This window comes from Mchenga conophoros, linkage group LG17 (assembly GCF_057382185.1).
Source record: "Mchenga conophoros isolate Kocher_MC1m ecotype Shallow Benthic linkage group LG17, M_conophoros_male_GT1.1, whole genome shotgun sequence".
Lineage (NCBI taxonomy): Eukaryota > Metazoa > Chordata > Actinopteri > Cichliformes > Cichlidae > Mchenga > Mchenga conophoros.
In genome coordinates this window covers 20,611,930-20,630,654 of record NC_140542.1, presented here as the reverse complement: position 1 = coordinate 20,630,654, position 18,725 = coordinate 20,611,930, and the positions used below count along the sequence as shown (strand labels likewise).

General features: G+C 40.5%; 1 protein-coding gene and 1 non-coding gene across 2 annotated transcripts in view; one reads left to right on the top strand and one right to left on the bottom strand.

Annotated features, from left to right (window-relative positions):
- Positions 1-73, bottom strand: trnav-uac (transfer RNA valine (anticodon UAC)). Its single transcript has one exon. It is a non-coding gene; the product is annotated as a tRNA-Val (tRNA).
- Positions 74-7,322: 7,249 nt separating this feature from the next.
- Positions 7,323-18,725, top strand: part of grip1 (glutamate receptor interacting protein 1) — a 67,125-nt gene continuing 55,722 nt past the window's right edge. Inside the window, exon 1 of the mRNA XM_085252892.1 lies at positions 7,323-7,577. Coding sequence (XP_085109018.1) covers positions 7,523-7,577 — 55 coding nt within the window. The 5' untranslated portion in view covers positions 7,323-7,522. The remainder of the gene's footprint in view (positions 7,578-18,725) is intronic.

Genomic DNA, 18,725 nt, shown 5'->3' with positions numbered 1-18,725 from the left:
TGGTTCCACTGGGGATTGAACCCAGGACCGTCTGCGTGTAAAGCAGATGTGATGACCGCTACACCACAGAACCACCTAGCCACACCAGGCTTAGCTCACATTCACTGCCCCAAATCAATAACGGTGACTAATTCAAATCTAAACCCCCTTTAAGTTGACATGGTAACTCATGAATTACTTCATTAGCAAAGATTACAAAACATCCAAACTCCATCAACTGCCTGAAAAGAAGATCTGAAGATGGAAATCTCCACCCAACTGCAAGCAAGCCCCTGCTGAATCAAAACCCACACTGTCCCACCAAGTACCCTGCTTTAATGTGTGCTTGACTCTAAGTCACACCACAGTTTACTAAATGAACCTCATGCTGCACTGACTTAAAACTGGCGACAAACAAAGTCTGAAGTTCTATATAGCCCATTTCCATTAGTACCTACTCGGATAAGCTTGATGTGACTCAACGTTTCTCTTGTTGCCAGATTTCAGCATTGGCAGAATTGATTTTCAAGGAGTCGCTTTCATGACTCATTCAGTCTGTTGATGTCACATTTTCAGATCACCTCAGATTACTTGGAACCCCGGGTGAGCAGGTACTTAAAAAGGTACCTGTTGCCAGGTACTACAACCTAATGAAAAACCTTTAAACCGTATTGAGCTGTCACAAGACAATTCAAGTAGATGCTAATCAAAAAGGGCTAATAAATGTCTTCTTTGCAGCCAGAGAAGTCACCCCCTGCTGGTCACTGGAAACAATGCAGCTCTGTTCTGAGAGCCAGTGAGTTGCAAAAATTTAGAACTTTTTGGCTCTTGAGGTTTTTTAAAACCCATCTTAGGTTTTTTTGGTGGTTAAGGTTCAGGTTAACACATTTATCTGTGATATAAAGCAATGAATTTCCCAGGCAGCAGTCCCTTTAATGGAGAGCAACATTTAGCCAAAACATGAAAACCGCTCAACCAGATGACCTCAAATTTGGCACAGAGCTCCCTGAAGCCCCCGGCAACACATGAGCCGAGTCTGAAGAATGAGCATGCACTGATTTCAGTAATTATGAATTACATGTTTAGACTGGAAGATCATCAAACTTATATATGAACTAAGTGTGAAGGACTAGGCCAGGCTCCATCTGCTGCTGCTGGGGATCATGTGAGATGGTCCAAAGCTACCGGGCATAGACTTAAATGGACCTGGTGGTGAGATCAGCTGTTTTTGAGGTCAGGAGTTCACTGGATGTATTTTATGATGTCCTGGGAGTCCTTACAGGCTGAAAATGGAGAGTCTGAACATATTTGAAGACACACTGACTGAGTGCAGATGACTCTGTGAGGAGATAAACAATGTTCACCATAAATACTGCTGATAGTTTGTGAGTGCAGGTTTGGTGTGAGAGCTGTAAAGCTGCAGGATTCTCTCTGATGGGACCACACGAGTCCCGCCCGCTCTCTTCATATCGAGGTCAGTCTCTGCTTTTTGTCTTGTAGCCTGCAGAGACTCATTCTTCCGCTTCACTGCTGCTTTTCCTCCTGTCCCTCCTCCTCCTCCCTCTCTGTGCCAATCCACGGGGATGAAAGATGGCCGCTCGTCACATTGAAGGCTGTCAGTTAATCGCTGCACTTGTCAGACAGGCTGCCGTTGTTTTGACATACAGGGGATTTTTCTTTTCTTTTTTTACTCCTTCCTGTCAGAGTCCACTGCAGATGTAGTCCCACCTGTCTCTGTGTTTAAACTGTTATTTCTGACAAGAGGAGAAAAACATCTTCAGATAAAGTACTCTCAGCTTTAACCACAGCTGCAGATATTGTTCCACTGACCTGCTTGTTGAGCATAAATAATCCACACAGCAACATGTTAATGACTGAATGCTTAAAAACATAAAAACAAATTTTAATCATGAAAAAACTCATAAAAGAGTGTCTTTCGTCCCGTCTCTCTCCCCTCACCCCGAACTGGTCACAGCAGGTGGCCGCACCTCCCTGAGCCTGGTTTTGCTGAAGGTTTCTTCCTGCTTAAAGGGAGTTCTTCTTTCTCACTGTCGCCAAGTGCTTGGTCATTGGGAGCTGACTCATTGATGGGTGTTCTCTGTATTATTATAGGGTCTTTATCATACAATATAAAGCACCTTGAGGTTAGCGTTCTTGTGATTAGGCACTTCTTCCTACTTCTTTTTTAAACATGTGAGGTTATTTATTGTAATTATGAATATGTTTTTTTTGTTTGTGGTTTTGTCTTTTTTGTTGTTTTATTTTAAAAATATTCAGAATAAAGGCATAATAATAATAATTTGCATATTCTAACTTGCGGGATCAACAGAACCTCTTTCCAGTCATGTTAATGCAGTTATAGCTTTAACAGTGTGGGAGAATCAGATCAAACATCCAGAGCATCGGTGTTTGTTTCTGTTAATCTGATGTTAGACTCCTGCAGTTCATCTAAACTATGATGTCCTGTGATGCTCAGAGTTGGTTACTGACAAAGAAACGAGATGTTGGCTTCAGATTGTGACACTTGGAGTTGGTGTGAAATGGATTCGGTTGCAGTTTCCAACACAGCTTACATGTTGTTTTTAATGTGGATCACCATCATGTTGATGTCTCGGTACTCATGAAGCTATGAGGGATTAAACACCAAATTTCAATGCACTCTTCTGCCCTCTGAGGGCCTGTAACTCAGAAGATGTTCATAGTGTGAAGGTAAAGTTTGTCAAACCCTTTCAGAGAGGAGATAAGTTGACCCACAGAAGCACCAGAGATCATGTCATAACCTGTTCAGGCAGGATAAAGATGGGTTCATGGGTCCTACAGAGATTCATCTTTAAATCCAGACATTTTAAAAAGTAGAACTGGGTATGTGTATCATTTTGATCTGGACTTTGAGATCTGCACAGTTTTCAAAAATGAGTTCTTCCATGTCATGTTTATGTAGTCATTTTGTTCATTTTCAGTGGGACAGGGCAATCGCACCCCTCAGTTACACACTGAAATGATCATGGCCTGTAATGTTCTGATTGGTGTTTGTGGACTCATATTAATTTCCTCCAAGTTTTTCTTCTGTTCAGTCGCATATGTACTAATTTGTGTACATGCACACAAAAATATTATTCTCTGTGTTTAGAGGGTATAAAACTCAGAGCAAATAATCACTCAGAAAGATAATTACATGCAATTTATATTAATTTTAATAGCTTTGAGTTAAATGAATTATTAAGTATAATAAAAAAAACAACTTTAGTACGTTTCTAGAAACATTACAGTTTGGATTAAAACACCCCCTTTTTCTTTTAATGCTCCCGTCTCTCGGTCGCCATGGTGACATGACTCTCTCACTTCATTAACATGACGTCACCTACACCACGTTCTCCTTTCCTTTAAACTTTTAGTGGAATAGCCCTTTAATCCTCAGCTGGGAGGCGATGGGGTGAATTCCTCAGAGGCGAGTCGGGACAGGAACCAGATTTCAAATATCTTCGAGCAGCCATTATCTGTGTGTGGCTTCCTGTTAATACATCTGCAGGTTCACTGCTGCCCACATCTGTGTGCTTTATCACTTCATTTTAGAGCTGAAGCTGGAAATCAAACACAGGGGTCATATTTATTTTATACCCTATGTAATAAAATTACTGCAGGAGGTTGGATATGCTTTAAAAAGATCCCACTGCTAGGACTGAGGCAGAAACCATCCCAAACATGTCTTGATATCAGGAGGAGTCACTCCCAGCAGTGCTCGGTGTACATTTATTTTAAGTTGTTTGGGAGTCAAAGGTCAGAAGTCTACACAAATCCAGAGAGGCAAATACAAAAAAAAAAAAAACAGCTGGGCATTTCATTTCAAGTCTGCTGATAACAAGAAGCTTTTCCCGGATAATCATTCCAAATGTTTTAGTAAAAGTATAATGAAATATCTTTTATATGAAGTTTAAAAAATTCATTCTTCATTCATTCATTTTTATTTTATTTTATTTCGTTTTATTTTATTTTTTGACTTTGTGCTGTTCTGCATTTTGGTCTGTTGTTTGCAGATGTGCTATAAACTTAAAAATACACTGACTAGATCAGTCCGTTTTTTCACACTTGGCTGTCAGCCCTTGTGCTTATTTTTGACCCACATGGCCCACAAAACACCAGAACTGTATGTTAATACATCAATTTTACATTTCTGTAGTGAGAATTAATTTCTCAATATTCGCAGATCTTTGTAATACCGCCCTGTAAACATCTCCTGGTCAACGTTCCCTCTAAGCTGTGCATGTGCGCAATTGCGCACTGACAACATGTACAACCACTGGAGATGTGAGCAGGACAGAAGGAACAATTGACGGAAAAGTGTGGACTTTATACCAGTTTATAAATTGTGTTGATAGGCCACATAAAACCAGAGTTATGATAAAAATATTTGCAATGTTTGGTTTTCTTCCTGAATACTATCGTTGTTTATATTTACTGCGGGAAGAAACAGTAAAAACGGCGTTTTATAATGAAAACGCTCGAAAGCACTCTTCGCCTGTGAGCAAAAACAACGCCCAAAACCCCCACCCTTTCCTATTGGTCGAAAAATGTACCATGTTGACCAATCAAAAAATGATATGGCAACATGGCATTTAGATGTTTAGGAAGGGGGGATGTTTTAGGAGTGACAGCGGTGTTTTGAGATGTGAGACATTTGCGATGTTTAGTGCAAATCCTGTGTAGTTAGTGTGTAGTGTAGCCACTAGTTTTGTTGTGTGTGTCAGAACAATGAGGCAACTGCTGAATGTTACAGGTGTTACAGGAGTGATACATCTCCTGTTGTCAGGCCTGCAGGTATCAGACTGTTCTCCTTCATCTCATAGTGGAGAGAAATTATTTTTGGGAGTTGCACAAATAATTTGTGTGGCATCAAATTTGATGCAGAACAGCTGATTGTTCTGTAAATAGTTTGAAATGTTTGTTTAAAAAAACGCCTTGGCTGCATTTTTAGGTAAACAGCTGCAAAAATCTCAGTTACTTTTTTGAAGAAGTAACTATATAATTAATTGCCCAACATTGGTCATTATATACTGTATATACAGACAGAGAGTTACAGGACTCTCTCCCAGACCACAGACTCATACTCATAATACAAGTCAGAGCTTTATAAAAATCAGAAAAGAAAAAAAAAAAGGAAAGTTGTGTTTTCAAAATTGGAGTTCAAGTTATTTTTACTTCCAATAGTGTTAACATACTACACAGGTCATGAACAAGATTTTTTTTTTTTAATTTTCATTGTAAGTGGGCTAAAGCAGTTAATTAAAAGTAGTCTAACATAAATGTAAATGCTGTAATTTGATTATTTTAATAAACCATGTAACTTGGATGGATTTGATGCTGGCGTGACCACAGTGACCATGTCTGCTGTTGCTCACAGTGGTCCACGGGATCGCTCAGGGAGTTTGTGTGTTCGCTCAGACACATGAAAAATTAGAGGGAACATTGCTCCTGGCAACAAGAGGTTGAGACAGAATTGGATAAATATCAACAGCTTATTTTAAAAATCACATAATGATTTATGTTTATGGACACCATGAAATTCAGCCTAAACCATTATTTTCATAGTTCTATTAAAACATATATATAACATATATACGTATTACAGAGTGCTTCACAACAAAGAAGCAAAACATTAATTAATGCATTAGTTACCCAAAAGCAATGGCAAATGTGTATAAATTGTTCAGCATTATTGGGGCCCTCACAGATATACGATAACATGTGCAATAATGATCCTCCATACAATCAAAGACGCTGGCTTTGAAATTTGGGCTTCGATTGCATTGCTTAAATAAACAAAACCCTTCCTGGAATAACTGTGGTCTGGAAGGACATAGTGTTCATGATCTCAAAGAAGCTCAGATTCAGTCCTCAGAATATTTTCACTCTTCGAGTCCAGAGGAGCATTTCTGGGTCCTCTTTACAGAAAAAAAAACCTCAACAATTCTTTCATGGATTCAAAAGTCTTATCTGTTCTTGCCAAATTACTTGTTACTATATGTGTATCTATAAATAACTACTGCAGTGTTCTGGGTAACAAACTAAAAAAAAAATCTCTTTGTCATTCTTTTGTTTCTCGTTGTTGCCGTTTTGCATGATTTTATGCTTTTTTAAATTTCCAGTAGAGGTATTTTTTAGAATATTTTTGTGTCCCTCTGGAGCCACTGTGGTCATATTGTATATTTCAGTGTTCTTGTTATTATTTATTGTTGGTTTGTTTCTCTCTATGCTTGTTTTTTTTCTTTCCCTCTGTAATAGTTGTCGTTTTTTCACTTTAACTTACATTTTTCCCTCTTTGTTCTAATTCTGCATCAGCATTGGTGTTATGACAGCCCAGGGGTCCAGGCCCATTCACAAAGGTCACTGTGCCCCCTCAGCTGAATTCTGCTGACATACTTTTACAACTATAAGTAAGAGTAAGACACACAACTTGGCAATGAAAATACCAAATACCAAGATCACCATCAAATTATTATTAGAATATATATTTTTGTGATGACTTTTCACTACTTGTGGCTTTTGTTGGTGTTGTATCGACTTGTAGCTCTTTTGCCTGTTTTTCTTTTGTTTGCTTGTTTTTTCATCTTGTCATCATTTTGTCCATTGTTGCTGTTTTTCACCTCTTTGTGTACAGAATATGGTCTCTGGACCATGTCCTGCTGGTTCTGGTTCAGTAGTTCCTCCACGCCTCTGCCTCTATGGATCTTCATCACTGTACAGGCTGACTGGCTGCTGGAGGAGGATGTCTGGCTCACAGTCTTATTGATTTCTTTCTGTCTCTTTACAGATTCTCTCTCTATCTCTGCTCTGAATGAATGAAGACAGTAGAACGGTGCGCCACTAGCAACGTTTCTGTAGGAACTAAACTATGAACCAGATACATTTGTCATTAGAACCTTCAGTGGAACCTGGATACATTTGTAACAGTTTTTAGAACCTTTGGTGGAACCTGGATACATTTGTAACAGTCTTTAGGACTCTCAGTGGAACCTGGATACATTTGTAACAGTCTTTAGGACTCTCAGTGGAACCTGGATACATTTGTAACAGTCTTTAGAGCCTTCAGTGGAACCTGGATACATTTCTAACAGTCTTCAGAAACCTCTGTAACATCAAAGCGTCAGTGCCTCGCGGGCTCCTTCACGGTCATCACGTCACCCACTCTCTTTCTTTTGACCATCTCTGTAAACGTCGCTCTCCCGCTCCCGTGAGACCACAGCGAGGCTCGCGGGGGTAGAGTTACAGATGGGGGGAGGGGGTAGAGAGACATAGACAAAGAGGAGGAGTGGGGAGAGAGAGAGAGAGAGAGAGGGAGGCTCGCGTGCCTGTGTGAGGTTGAAAAGAGGGAGAGGTAGAGAGAGGTAGGCTCGTGCAGGGGGAGGTGGATCCCTGTGTAGTGGAGCAGCTTAAGCTAAAGCTAACTAGCCATGTTGCTGTCGCCGCTGCTGTTGCTCCTTCCGTTGCTGGTGGTGTGTGTCTGCTAGCGGCCGCCCTGGACTCCCTATCCACCCTGAGGTGCATCATGCCCGGCTGGAAGAAAAACATCCCGGCCTGCCTCCAACCGGACCAGGAGGGAGGTACGATCAAACCGGCGACTAGTGTGTGTATGTGTACACTAATTATCGCTCGTGCAATCTCTTGTGCAGCGTGGTTTGGCGCCGCTGGTGGAGCTCGCGCAGACGGTTGGTGTCTTTAAATTAGTGAAACTTGGTAACTGATACCCAGTGAGTGAGTGAGTGAGAGCGGCGCACGCGCGTGTACGCACGCATGCATGCATGCGCGCGAGAGTGTGTGTGTTGTCTCCTGTTAATCTGACGCAGCGGCTGAGGTTACAGCGACGTTACGGTGATTTTTACGTTGATCAGCCGGTGACCGGTTACTAGCAGTGGGGCTGCTAACGGGCTAACAGGCGGGTAAACCGAGCGGGATAAACGGCTGGTCAAGCGAAGGTCTGCCCTTGTATGAGTGTGTGCGCGCGGGCGGTGTTACAGTGAAATGTGTGACCTCAGTTTAGTTGGATGAATGTGGAAATGGAGGGCTTGACTACATGATGACAGGTGAGCCGTTTAAATGCCTGGCATACAGACCGGTGCTCGGTAAAATCGGTGACTAAGGCTTTCTGACAGCAGCCTGTAATGTCTCCATAACACCCCCTCCATAACGCCACACATGGCTGAATGCTGTAGGGTGTTAAACCCACAGTGAGTGTGTGCATTTGGATGTTTTGTGGTGTTTGTTAAAGGGAACCATTTATGCCTTTTGCATCATTCACGTTCAGAGTAAGCTTTAATAATCTAATTCTGTGCCTCCATGTCCAAAATAAGCTGTTTTATCGCCACTCTGCTCTCTCTATAAGACCCTTCTCCCTTTCATCCAGTTGGCCAGCCTCTGGAAGCTTGCTGATGGGCAGCTCTGAGTTCTTGTGAGCTGCAGTGACAGCTCGAAAAAGCAATTTATTAGTCAGTTAGGATGTATTTAGGAAGTGTGTTCTTTAGGAGATGTGTTTTGTGCATGCTGGTCAAGACTCTTCTGACCCAAAACGACCAAGCTTTGTTTTGTCTTCGTACTCAAAGCCCAATAAATAGCAAGACTGGGCCATCTTCACTGTCCTTATCGGCACAGGTCCTCCTAAATACAGTATAAACATGGATGCAACTTTCTTTTCAGACCCCACCAGGGGGCGACACTCCTGGTTGCAAAAAGTCTGACATTTGAATAGAAGTCTATGGGAAAATTACCCTACTACTAACTGAATCCATGACTCCAGTTTTAGTTAAAACAAGGTCATTTTGCGGGATGAGTTACTGCCCAAAGTGGAGGATTTTGAGTACCTCGGGTGGTGTCTGTAGTGATGTGGATGCTGTACCTGTCCGTTGTGGATAATCTGAGTGTAAAAGCAAAGTTCAGTCTACGTTCCTACCCTCACCTCTGGTCCTTGAGGTCTGAGTATTGACCGAACGAATGAGATCAAAGATACAAGGGGTAAAAATGAACTTTCTACAAAGGGTGGCTGGGATCTCCCTTAGACTTAAGGGTGAGAAGTTCAGTCATTTGGGAGGAGCACCGAGTTAAGCCGCTACTGCTCCACAGGTGAGGTGGTTCAGGCATGTCCTCCTGGTAGGATACCACAGGGGTAGACCCAAGACACGTTAGAAAGACTCATCTCTCAGCTGGTGTGGAAATGCTTTGGTGTTCTCTGGATGAGCTGGAGGAGGTGGAGGAGTAGAATGCTGCACCGTGACCCAGCCTTGAATAAGCAGTAGAAAATGGATGAAGTTAGTTCTGTAAATTCTGGTCACTCTAAGTGGTAGAAAGCAGGATAAGTATGTTCACTGGACTTGTGATTGATTTTACGTTGCACACGTTCATTTCCATTTCAAAAAGCAAGGTACAATTATTTATTACTATGAACAAACAACTGCTCATTCTTTACTGTGAGAACAGGCCGACTGGCTCAAGAAAAGAACTTCATAGTGAGGTTTGCTTCACGGGTGAACTTGGAGCTGTGATTGGTGGACATACTTTTTTTTTTTTTTTTTTTTTTTTTTTTTTTAATGGCTCTGCACGATCAAGCCATTGGTGATATGGAACCCTGTTCATGTGTTGGGAAATAATCTAGCAGCTTTGTTTCATGTGTGGGCTGGGAAAAGCATTAGAGAAGAGTCATGTCCCCACAGTCAGCTAGGGTCTTGAACTTTAATCCCGTCTACATTTAAAATGATTCAATCTAGCTAGTGGACAGTTGTTGTCTTTTGGATGCCACATCATCTCTTTCTTCAACCTCAGTGGATAGTTTGACCTTCTTGGTAGAGTTAATAAGGGGAATAAAAAAATATCAGTCAGATTATTTGGCAAAGCCTACCACCTATTATTCTATTTTTCAGTGAGCGAACTGTTTGGGTAAAAAGATTAAAAAAAAAAGCTTGTTCCAAGTATCGTGAATGTGGAGACATTGCTTGTTATCGTAGTCTTTGGTAGGATAAATTCAAATATCTTTGGGGTTTCATTTACTAAACAATCATTTGTAAATGAAAGTTAGTGTCAAAGGTTTTGTTTTTGTTTTTTTGTTTTTTTTTTTAACCATACTGTGCTCTTCTGTGGTCTTGAAAGCCACAAACCAAAGCACTGTGTAGAATGTATGTGGATACTTTTCACTCTTCAGCAAGTAGGTGAACTCCTGTTTATCTGGGCATTTCTAAATTGGATTGAACATTTTGTCATATTGATTATAACGTAATTGGTTTTAAATATAATCCAGTATTTATTAGAAATGATCATTAGCTCTCTTTTGTTGTACATAAAACTTGAGTCTATACAGAGGCATCCTGTCATGACAATAAGCTGAAGTTTAATGAACCTGATTTTAAGAAGATTTTGATTGACCACATGGCCAAGCTAGAATAGAAACAAACATGTCAACACTCACCTAAGGTGTACTCACAGTAGGTTTTCCTCCTTTTATACTCTGTGTCAGATTCAGCAAACCATTTTAGCTCACTTTATAAAAACTATTCATGACCACTGCCACACATTCTCCACTTTACTTAAGAGGTGTGTTTTTATTCACATTATTCCTGAACAGACAGCTAAGTGTTTAACATTATCCAGATTTGTGGGTCATGAATGTAAGAGTTAACCTTTAACTGCTCCCAATAGGATCCCAGCTCTGTAGTGAACCTTTATGGGCACTAAGAAGACCTACATGAATACCAATGGGTGGTGCAACAAACTGAAGATGCAATAATTCCTCTGTTGCCAACAATTTTGTCTCTTCATTATAAATTTGGCAGATGAGCACCCAAATTCTGGGCAGCTGTTTAAGGTCTAACTTCCCCACAAAGGATGAATAAAGTTTATTGAACTGCTAAATTCTGAAAATAGTGAAGCCTGCGATTTGAGTGGGTACCAATTAATCTCCTTCATAAATGAAACTATGAAATGTAAACATATCCTAATTGGAAGGGGTCGTGTCTTCACGTCTTACTTATCCACCCACAGCGTGCTGATTGACCTCTTATAAAATCTTTGCCTTTTTATTATTAATTACTTGGTTATAACAACGAATGATAATCCCAGGAGCATCTTTTCTTTTAGTTTTCTGTCAAAATCCAATTTTTCATTCTGAATTTGTTCACATTTATGTATTTCATTCATTTATTCTCATTTATAAAATAATTTTATTCTCGCATTGTAAAAACTTCTTGTTTTTCCGACTGCAAAAAGTACTATATTAATATCGCTTGCTTATTGACTCATATTTGAGGCTTATTTATGATCATCCTTCAATTTCTTTCCAGACGGCCTAGACCAAAATAAAAGTTTAATTTATTTTAAATAAATCCCAAACATTTGCTGATTTTCAGAAAGAGAAATGTGAAACTATAACACTTTCTCTTTTTTATGTAACTGCAAATTAAACATTGTTGAGTGTCATCAGCATATAAGTGGTACCGTATTTTCACGACCATAAGGCGCACTTAAAAGTCTTAGATTTTCTTCAAAAAGTGCGGCGCGCCCTATAGCGCGGTGCGCCCTATGTGTTGTAAGGAGGACGTAGTAGAGAACACCATGAGAACGTTAAAGGGTGAAGTGTGGGCGTTGATCGTATATACCGGGACAATCGCACATACCTGTATAAAAGGACAGGTATGTGCATTATGCAGGACATCGTTGTTTTAACAACCCTGAAAATGGCAAAGAGACACGCTTACGAAGCACAGTTTAAACTGAAGGCCATCAGCTACGCGGAGGAACATGGAAATCGAGCAGCGGCGAGAGAATTTAAGATTAACGAATCGATGGTTCGCAAATGGAGGAAGCTGGAAAACAAGCTCCGGCAGGTCAAGAAAACGCAGCTGAGTTTCCGCGGACATAAGGCGAGGTGGCCCGAGTTGGAGGAAAGACTCGAGCGGTGGATCATCGAGCAAAGAGCGAGCGGGAGAAGCGTTTCGACGGTCACCATTCGGCTAAAAGCAGTTTCACTAGCTGAAGAGATGAACATTGAACATTTCCAAGGAGGTCCGTCTTGGTGCTTTCGTTTTATGAAACGGTGCCATTTTTCCATCCGGACCAGGACTACGGTAGCGCACCAACTTCCAGCGGATTATAAGGAAAAGCTGGCCATTTTCCGCTCCTACTGCAGCAAACACATCGGCGACAAAAACATCCAGCCCAGCCACATCACAAACATGGACGAGGTGCCGCTCACTTTTGACATCCCGGTGAGTCACACTGTGGAGAAGAAGGGGACCAGCACGGTAGCGATACGCACAACGGGGTATGAAAAGTCTTCTTTTACTGTTGTGCTTGGCTGCCATGCTAATGGACAGAAACTGCCGCCTATGGTGATTTTTAAGCGAAAGACTTTGCCTAAAGAGAAGTTTCCAGCAGGAATCATCATTAAGGCAAATGAAAAGGGCTGGATGGATGAGGAAATGATGAAAGAGTGGCTAAGGGGGGTGTATGTAAGGAGACCAGGTGGTTTTTTCCACGCAGTTTCACTAAGAGTGGAAGGCAGCGCCAGGCGAGTTACGCCACAATTTGCCAATGGATTGTAGATGCTTGGGCTAACATGTCTGCTGGCACTGTTGTTCAAGCTTTCGCAAAAGCCGGCATCGTTTCCGAGGAGCCGCACGGCACGGAAAGTGACTCTGACAGTGAAGACAGTGAACCTGGCATGTTTGATGGAGATTTAGCGCAGCTGTTCAATTCAGACACAGAGGATGAGGACTTCGATGGGTTTGATTGATGATAAAAATGTGAGTACCAAACTTTGTTTTGCTCCTGCTTTATTTTTAAATACGCACACTTGTATGCTTGTGTGTTGTTGATGATGACGATTACCGGCAATAGAAATGTGAGTAAGGTACCGAATTCAGGTTTGCTCCCGCTTTATTTTTAAATACGCATACGGTACTTGTATGCGCCCTATGGTCCAGTGCGCCTTATGTGTGTTAAATACAGTAAGGGCACACATAACTGAGACTGCGCCTTTTAGCACAGTGCGTCTTATGGTCGTGAAAATACGGTACTAATGGAAAACGTCTCAGTAATCTGTCCCGAGTGTATCAGATATAAAATTAATAACGGTAGCCCCAGAATTGTGCCCTGGGGAACACCACGAAGATTTGAACCAGTAAGTGCTTCAAAAAGTAAGTGCCTTGAAAGTAAAAGGGCCCTTAAGTTGTCTGGCATGAATTCAGTAGCTATATAAATAAAATGTGATTTATTGATATATTTGACTAATTTCTTATGCACTTCCCCAAACAAAACAAATAAACAACCGCCCCCCCCCCCCCCCAAAAAAAAAAAAAAAATAAAATAAAATAAACAAACAGTGTCCCATGTTTCAGACTCTTTTGATTAAAAAAAATAGTAAACTCTGTATTTGGATTTTCCATTGCTTCTTGTTAAAAAAAATCAAAACCAATGTTTTCACAGTGTCCTTACAATTTACAGACAAAACAATGAACAAAAGCATCATTAAACAAACTAACTGATAATGAACCCAATAATTATTCCTAGCTTTGGATGAGTATAAGTGACTGAAAAAGCCTCTACAATCTGAGCAGTTTGAGCCTCAGAGCCATTTTCCAAACACGTTACGGTGCTGCTTTGGTGTTGTGTTGTAAACCTGTGTGTGGGGCTCCTGGAGAGATAATAATATAATCGTGTGTGTGCGCGTGTGTGTACAGCTTCCAGCTAAACTGGTCATAGTCCTTCACAGCGGGATGCTGGGAAAAAAGAACAAAACACCAAAATGTTAAACGCTAAGACCCAAACACAACAGGACAAAAAAAATATCACGCAGCTGAAAGCAGCAGAATAAATATAGACAACGGGTAAATAATACATAGACAGACCATGACGGAAACACGGTGTACTACTATACTTACTTGTTTATCGCTACTGCTTCATGTCACTACTCATCTCAAAGGGATTTGACTCAAAGAAAATGAGAAATTAAATCTAAACACAGGAGTCAGGAGTAACGCAGGAGCCCCGTGAGATAAAATGATGAAAAACTGAGCAGAATTTTGGGTTAATTAGTTAAATTTTCCCATGAGTTTTTTTCTTAACTGAGCAGGGAAACCCAGAGTTAAATAAAAATAAATCTTATGTTCTCATGTTCAAGAAATTCAGGCAGTGATTAGATGTGACAACAGCTGATTTGTAGGTAGAAAGACAGAAAAACAAGAACATAAGTGAGCAAATTAACAGCTTAAATTACTGATATTTAATTTAAAATACTCTAAGAAATCACCCAAACTCCAAGCGTAACCCCTGATCCTAAGTAAAATATGTGATCTTGTTCTCATAAAAAGTGTTTCATCAAGTCTCCAGAATTTAGGGATTTTCATATACTACCCCATTTTCAGAGGTCCAGAAGTAATTGTAAAACCAAATATAATTTTCATTTTAGTAATTGTTTTCTATACTTTGATAATAATCCTTTGCAGTGAATGACTGTCTGAAGTCGAGTATCCATGGACATCGTCAAATGAAAAACCTTCTCCCTCGAGATTCTCAGAAACTGTCAGTCCATTATTTTGATTAAAATTGTTTTTTCATTTTCTTCCATTTTTTTCCTAATACTGCAGTTTGATCTGCTGCCATTAGACCTGTCTGTGTTTCTGATTGGTCACTTCTGGCAGCATTGTCTCTTTCAAGCTGGATTGGGAAACCTTAGGGATGAAGCCAGAGAGGGAAATCATATCCTGGCTATGTTGAACTTGCATCGTGGGACAGAGCCCCGGAGAAGAGGTGGAAAGTCGATAGATGGATGGTTATGTCAACATCTCTTAGACCTCTAATTGCTGTCATGAATCCATTGATATCACATTCTTTCAGTGTCTCTTACAGATTTGTAGTTTCATTTATATTGAGGTGTAATTTTCTTTAAGCTCATGTTTTGTTAGTATTTAACATGTGAGGGCTCAGATATGTTTAAAGTTCAGTGTTTTACTTTAGAATTTGGTGCAAAGTGACATCTGAAGTACTGGAAATTAATGATGAGACTATTACACTCGCTGCCTTGTACAAGTTTGACGTGATCATGATGACGCCTTTCCCTTTTTTTTTTCCTTTCTTTTTTTTTTTTAAGCGCACCTGGTGCCATTAGAAGCAGCTGTATTAGCTGTTAGACCTTCCTGATTAAAATGTGGTGGATCTAAAGGAAGCTATCCCAGGATTATTTTTTATGAAAATGTGGCGATTTTCAGGGAAGTTCTGCAGAATCTTTCTCTGTGATTTCTAAGCGGCTTTCTGCTCGTCTGTTCCTGTAATCTTGCAAAGTTTCAAATCCCTGCCAGAGACCTCGGGGGAATATTTAACCCCAGCTTCCCTCTGTAAGGTTAATCCCATCCGAATGGGGCTTTAGCTCGTGTGTGCGTGCGCTCTGTTAACTTTTACGAGGTGAAAAGGCTCTTCAGACTGTTTTTATGTCTCCTCTTTCACGTTTAACTGTGGTGGATTTAGTAAATGATTATTTCCTGGCTTCACTGACGAAGCTGAGGCCAGCCTGTGGAGGAGAACACGGATGCTGCAGGCAGCTTTTTGCAGCATGCAAGCGGTGACAGCGTCAGGTGCGTGACCCCGATTTCTTACCTGGCAGGTCCAGAAGGGTCCAGCACCTGTGCGCCTGCAGGCCGCTCTGAAAGTCTGATCCGTGGCCAGATTTGATGTGCTGCTCAACAGGAGCATCTACCTCACAGATGTCCTCATAAACACAGAGTCCAGACTACAGCCGCCGGCATACAGACAGTGATTTATGGAGGACAGTTGCTGCCAAAATTAATATAAATAAATAAATGTCTCTGATTTATGTGCCATGAAATCTAGAACCAAACAAAAAAATCATTGTGGGAATAGATTTATTTATATTAGATGTAATAAATTAACAAATGAATTTATTATATTTTAATAAAAGTTTAGATTTTATTTATTTAATCTATATATTATAGATTTTCTTTAAATTTCTTTTATTTCGTTTTTATGTTGTTGTTTTTTTCCTTAAACATTTAATTGTATTTATGTGTTTTGGCAATTACGGCCCTCCATAGACTTACAGCTGCAGTTGTTAAACCAGTCTTAAGTAAATGAGATAATTATTCCAGGTATTCCAAATACAGGCTGGAAAATGCAGTTTGTGTAGTTGTTTATTTACTGAGATCTTTTGGTGAAAAATGACCCAAACAGTCAACCGTCTTCTCAATTTGGATCACAGATGAGTCATCGAAGATTAAATTGTATTTTTGTTTGAAAAGATCTTTGGTGACTATGATAAAGTGATTGTAAAGTCAGGGATGTGTCATAACATGGAAACATTAAATACATTTTGTGGCTGTTTCAGTGAAGTGCAGTCAGACTGTGTCGTCAATTTTTAGCTTCCCTTTTGGCGCTGAAGGTCATGTGACACGAGTGGAGCAGCAGCTGAACGGCTGTCAGATCGACTTGTTTCTTTAAAAATATTAAACGGGTTTTAAAGTGTTTCTTTCCCTAAAAAGACGAGAAAATCTTTGAGAAGTCACACATAGAAGGGCGTTATGATTAGGCTGCATCTGTGTGTGTGTGTGTCTGTGCAAGTGCGCGATAAAGAGTGTGTGTCACAGCATGACATCATCCCACTGTTTTAAGCTTTTCAGCTAAGAAGCAGAGAAAATGGCTTTAACACAAGTACACACACACTGAAACACACACACACACACACTGTCGCAAAATCGTTTTCTATACTGCGACAGACTCACACACAGTAAAATACACACTGTGTCCTTTAAGAGGTGCTGATGTCAGAACTCTGCTCATCTTTGTCCTCAGGATTACTGAAGCAGACCTGAATCTGTGTGTGTGTTTGTACTTGACACCAGTATTATGAGGACATATTGCCTGGCTCCTCAAATAGAAGATGTGCTTCTGTATGTGTGCGTGTTTGTGTTTACATCCATATTTCTCAGCTTAATGTATTATTCGTATCGTCTCTCACAGATTTTACCAAGACACACAGACACACACACACCACGACTCTGTTGAACAAACTGCTGACTCTGTGTGTGTCATCTCCTGACTTTTTCATCCATTTAAATGTGTGTGAGTGTGTATGTTGTTAAGGTGTGTGCAAATATTGTGTAATCGTCTACATGACCAAAAGTAAGTGGACCTGCGGGGATTTTAAAGCCAAATGTTGAACTTGGCTGACGGGATTTTCTTACAAACGAACACAGAAATGTTGAGGTCACTAAGAGTCTTATGTGTTAAATAAAAGTAGGTGATTTATTCTGTTGTTGCCTGTTTGTGATATACATGAGCAGCCTCTCACCCACCTGGAACAAAAGTTTAGGGTTGACTAAGCCGTATCTTGGACCCAGGACGTTCTGGAGCACATTACAGAGAAGAAGAGCATGTTTAGATTGAGACCTGGATTCAGGTCTTTAATTCACATTATGGATACACGGGAATTATGTTTTTGTGTTCAAGTGTACACTGGCGCCTCGTTCTTGGGTTTTCCTTTAAGTCCTCTTTAATTTGGCCCTTCACCCGGGACCAGTTTAGCTTGGGAAGCCCTACCAGAGTAAGTTGCTTGCGACACCATAGATTGCCCACAATCAACCTCTCTGAGGCAGCAATTTCAGAAGTGACAGAATTCATATTACTGGTCAATATTTGTTCCTACCATCACCTGTGGCCTTGAGCTGTGGGTACTAACTGAATGAAATCAAAGGTCTGGTGGGAGTGAAGTTCCCATAAAGGGTGTCTAGGCTCCACCTCAGAGTAAAGTCTTTGGTCCTCTTGGTCAAAAGGAACCATGATCCAGATCAGAAAAAGCAGTAGATGATTAGCTTTAGATTTAGACCTGTTAGATCTATAGTCAACAGAAAATTGTATTTTAAAAAAAGAAAACATTTCACTTCAACCAAATTTAGACATATGGAAGAACTCTTTAAAGGTTAACGACTGGCTGACTGTTTTCTGGATGGTTGCTCAGAAAAGTTCTGTGTATGCATTAACCCATATTAACACTTGCTGACAGTTCACTTCTGTAATCTCCAGACCTATGTGGCCTATTTCTTTGATATTTCATCATAAATGAAGTAGGTCAAAGCTCCAGAGTTGCATTTGAAAGTTGAGGCTGTGGAGCCAAAACACACATTCAAAGAGTCTCTCAGTGCAAGTCAGAAATACCCTCATTAAGGTCATTGGAGACGTACCAGAAAAACAAATCCAAATCAAGGGTTTGGTATATTTTTGGTGAAAGGATAAACTATTGCCATCAACAAAACAAAAAAAGCTGCAGGGGATGACCACAGAATTCTTTCCATGATTAACAAAACCTTCTTCAGAACACAGAGCCAAATGTAGAGAGCATTGACCAGGAAGTAGATGATTTATTATTAAGACTTTACAGCAGACAGTAGGGTTTGGCACAAGGTGATTGGAGGTCCACAGAAAGCTGCCATAGGGGATGATCTTTGGGTCCTTTCAATGCTAAAAAAGGAACCCCCATCAGAACATCCAGCAGCGCAGAACGCAATACCCAAGCCTAAAAGTGATCACAGAAGTCAGCTGTGAGGGAGGTTTTCAGGATTGTTGCAATGGTAAAAAGGGTTCCCCTCAAGGTGCAAACCAGAGATCAGTCTCCAAAACATTAATGTGAAATGAAACTTTATGACTGACGCGCGCGCACGCACTCACACAAACAAACAAACAAACAAAAGAACAATTCAAGAGTG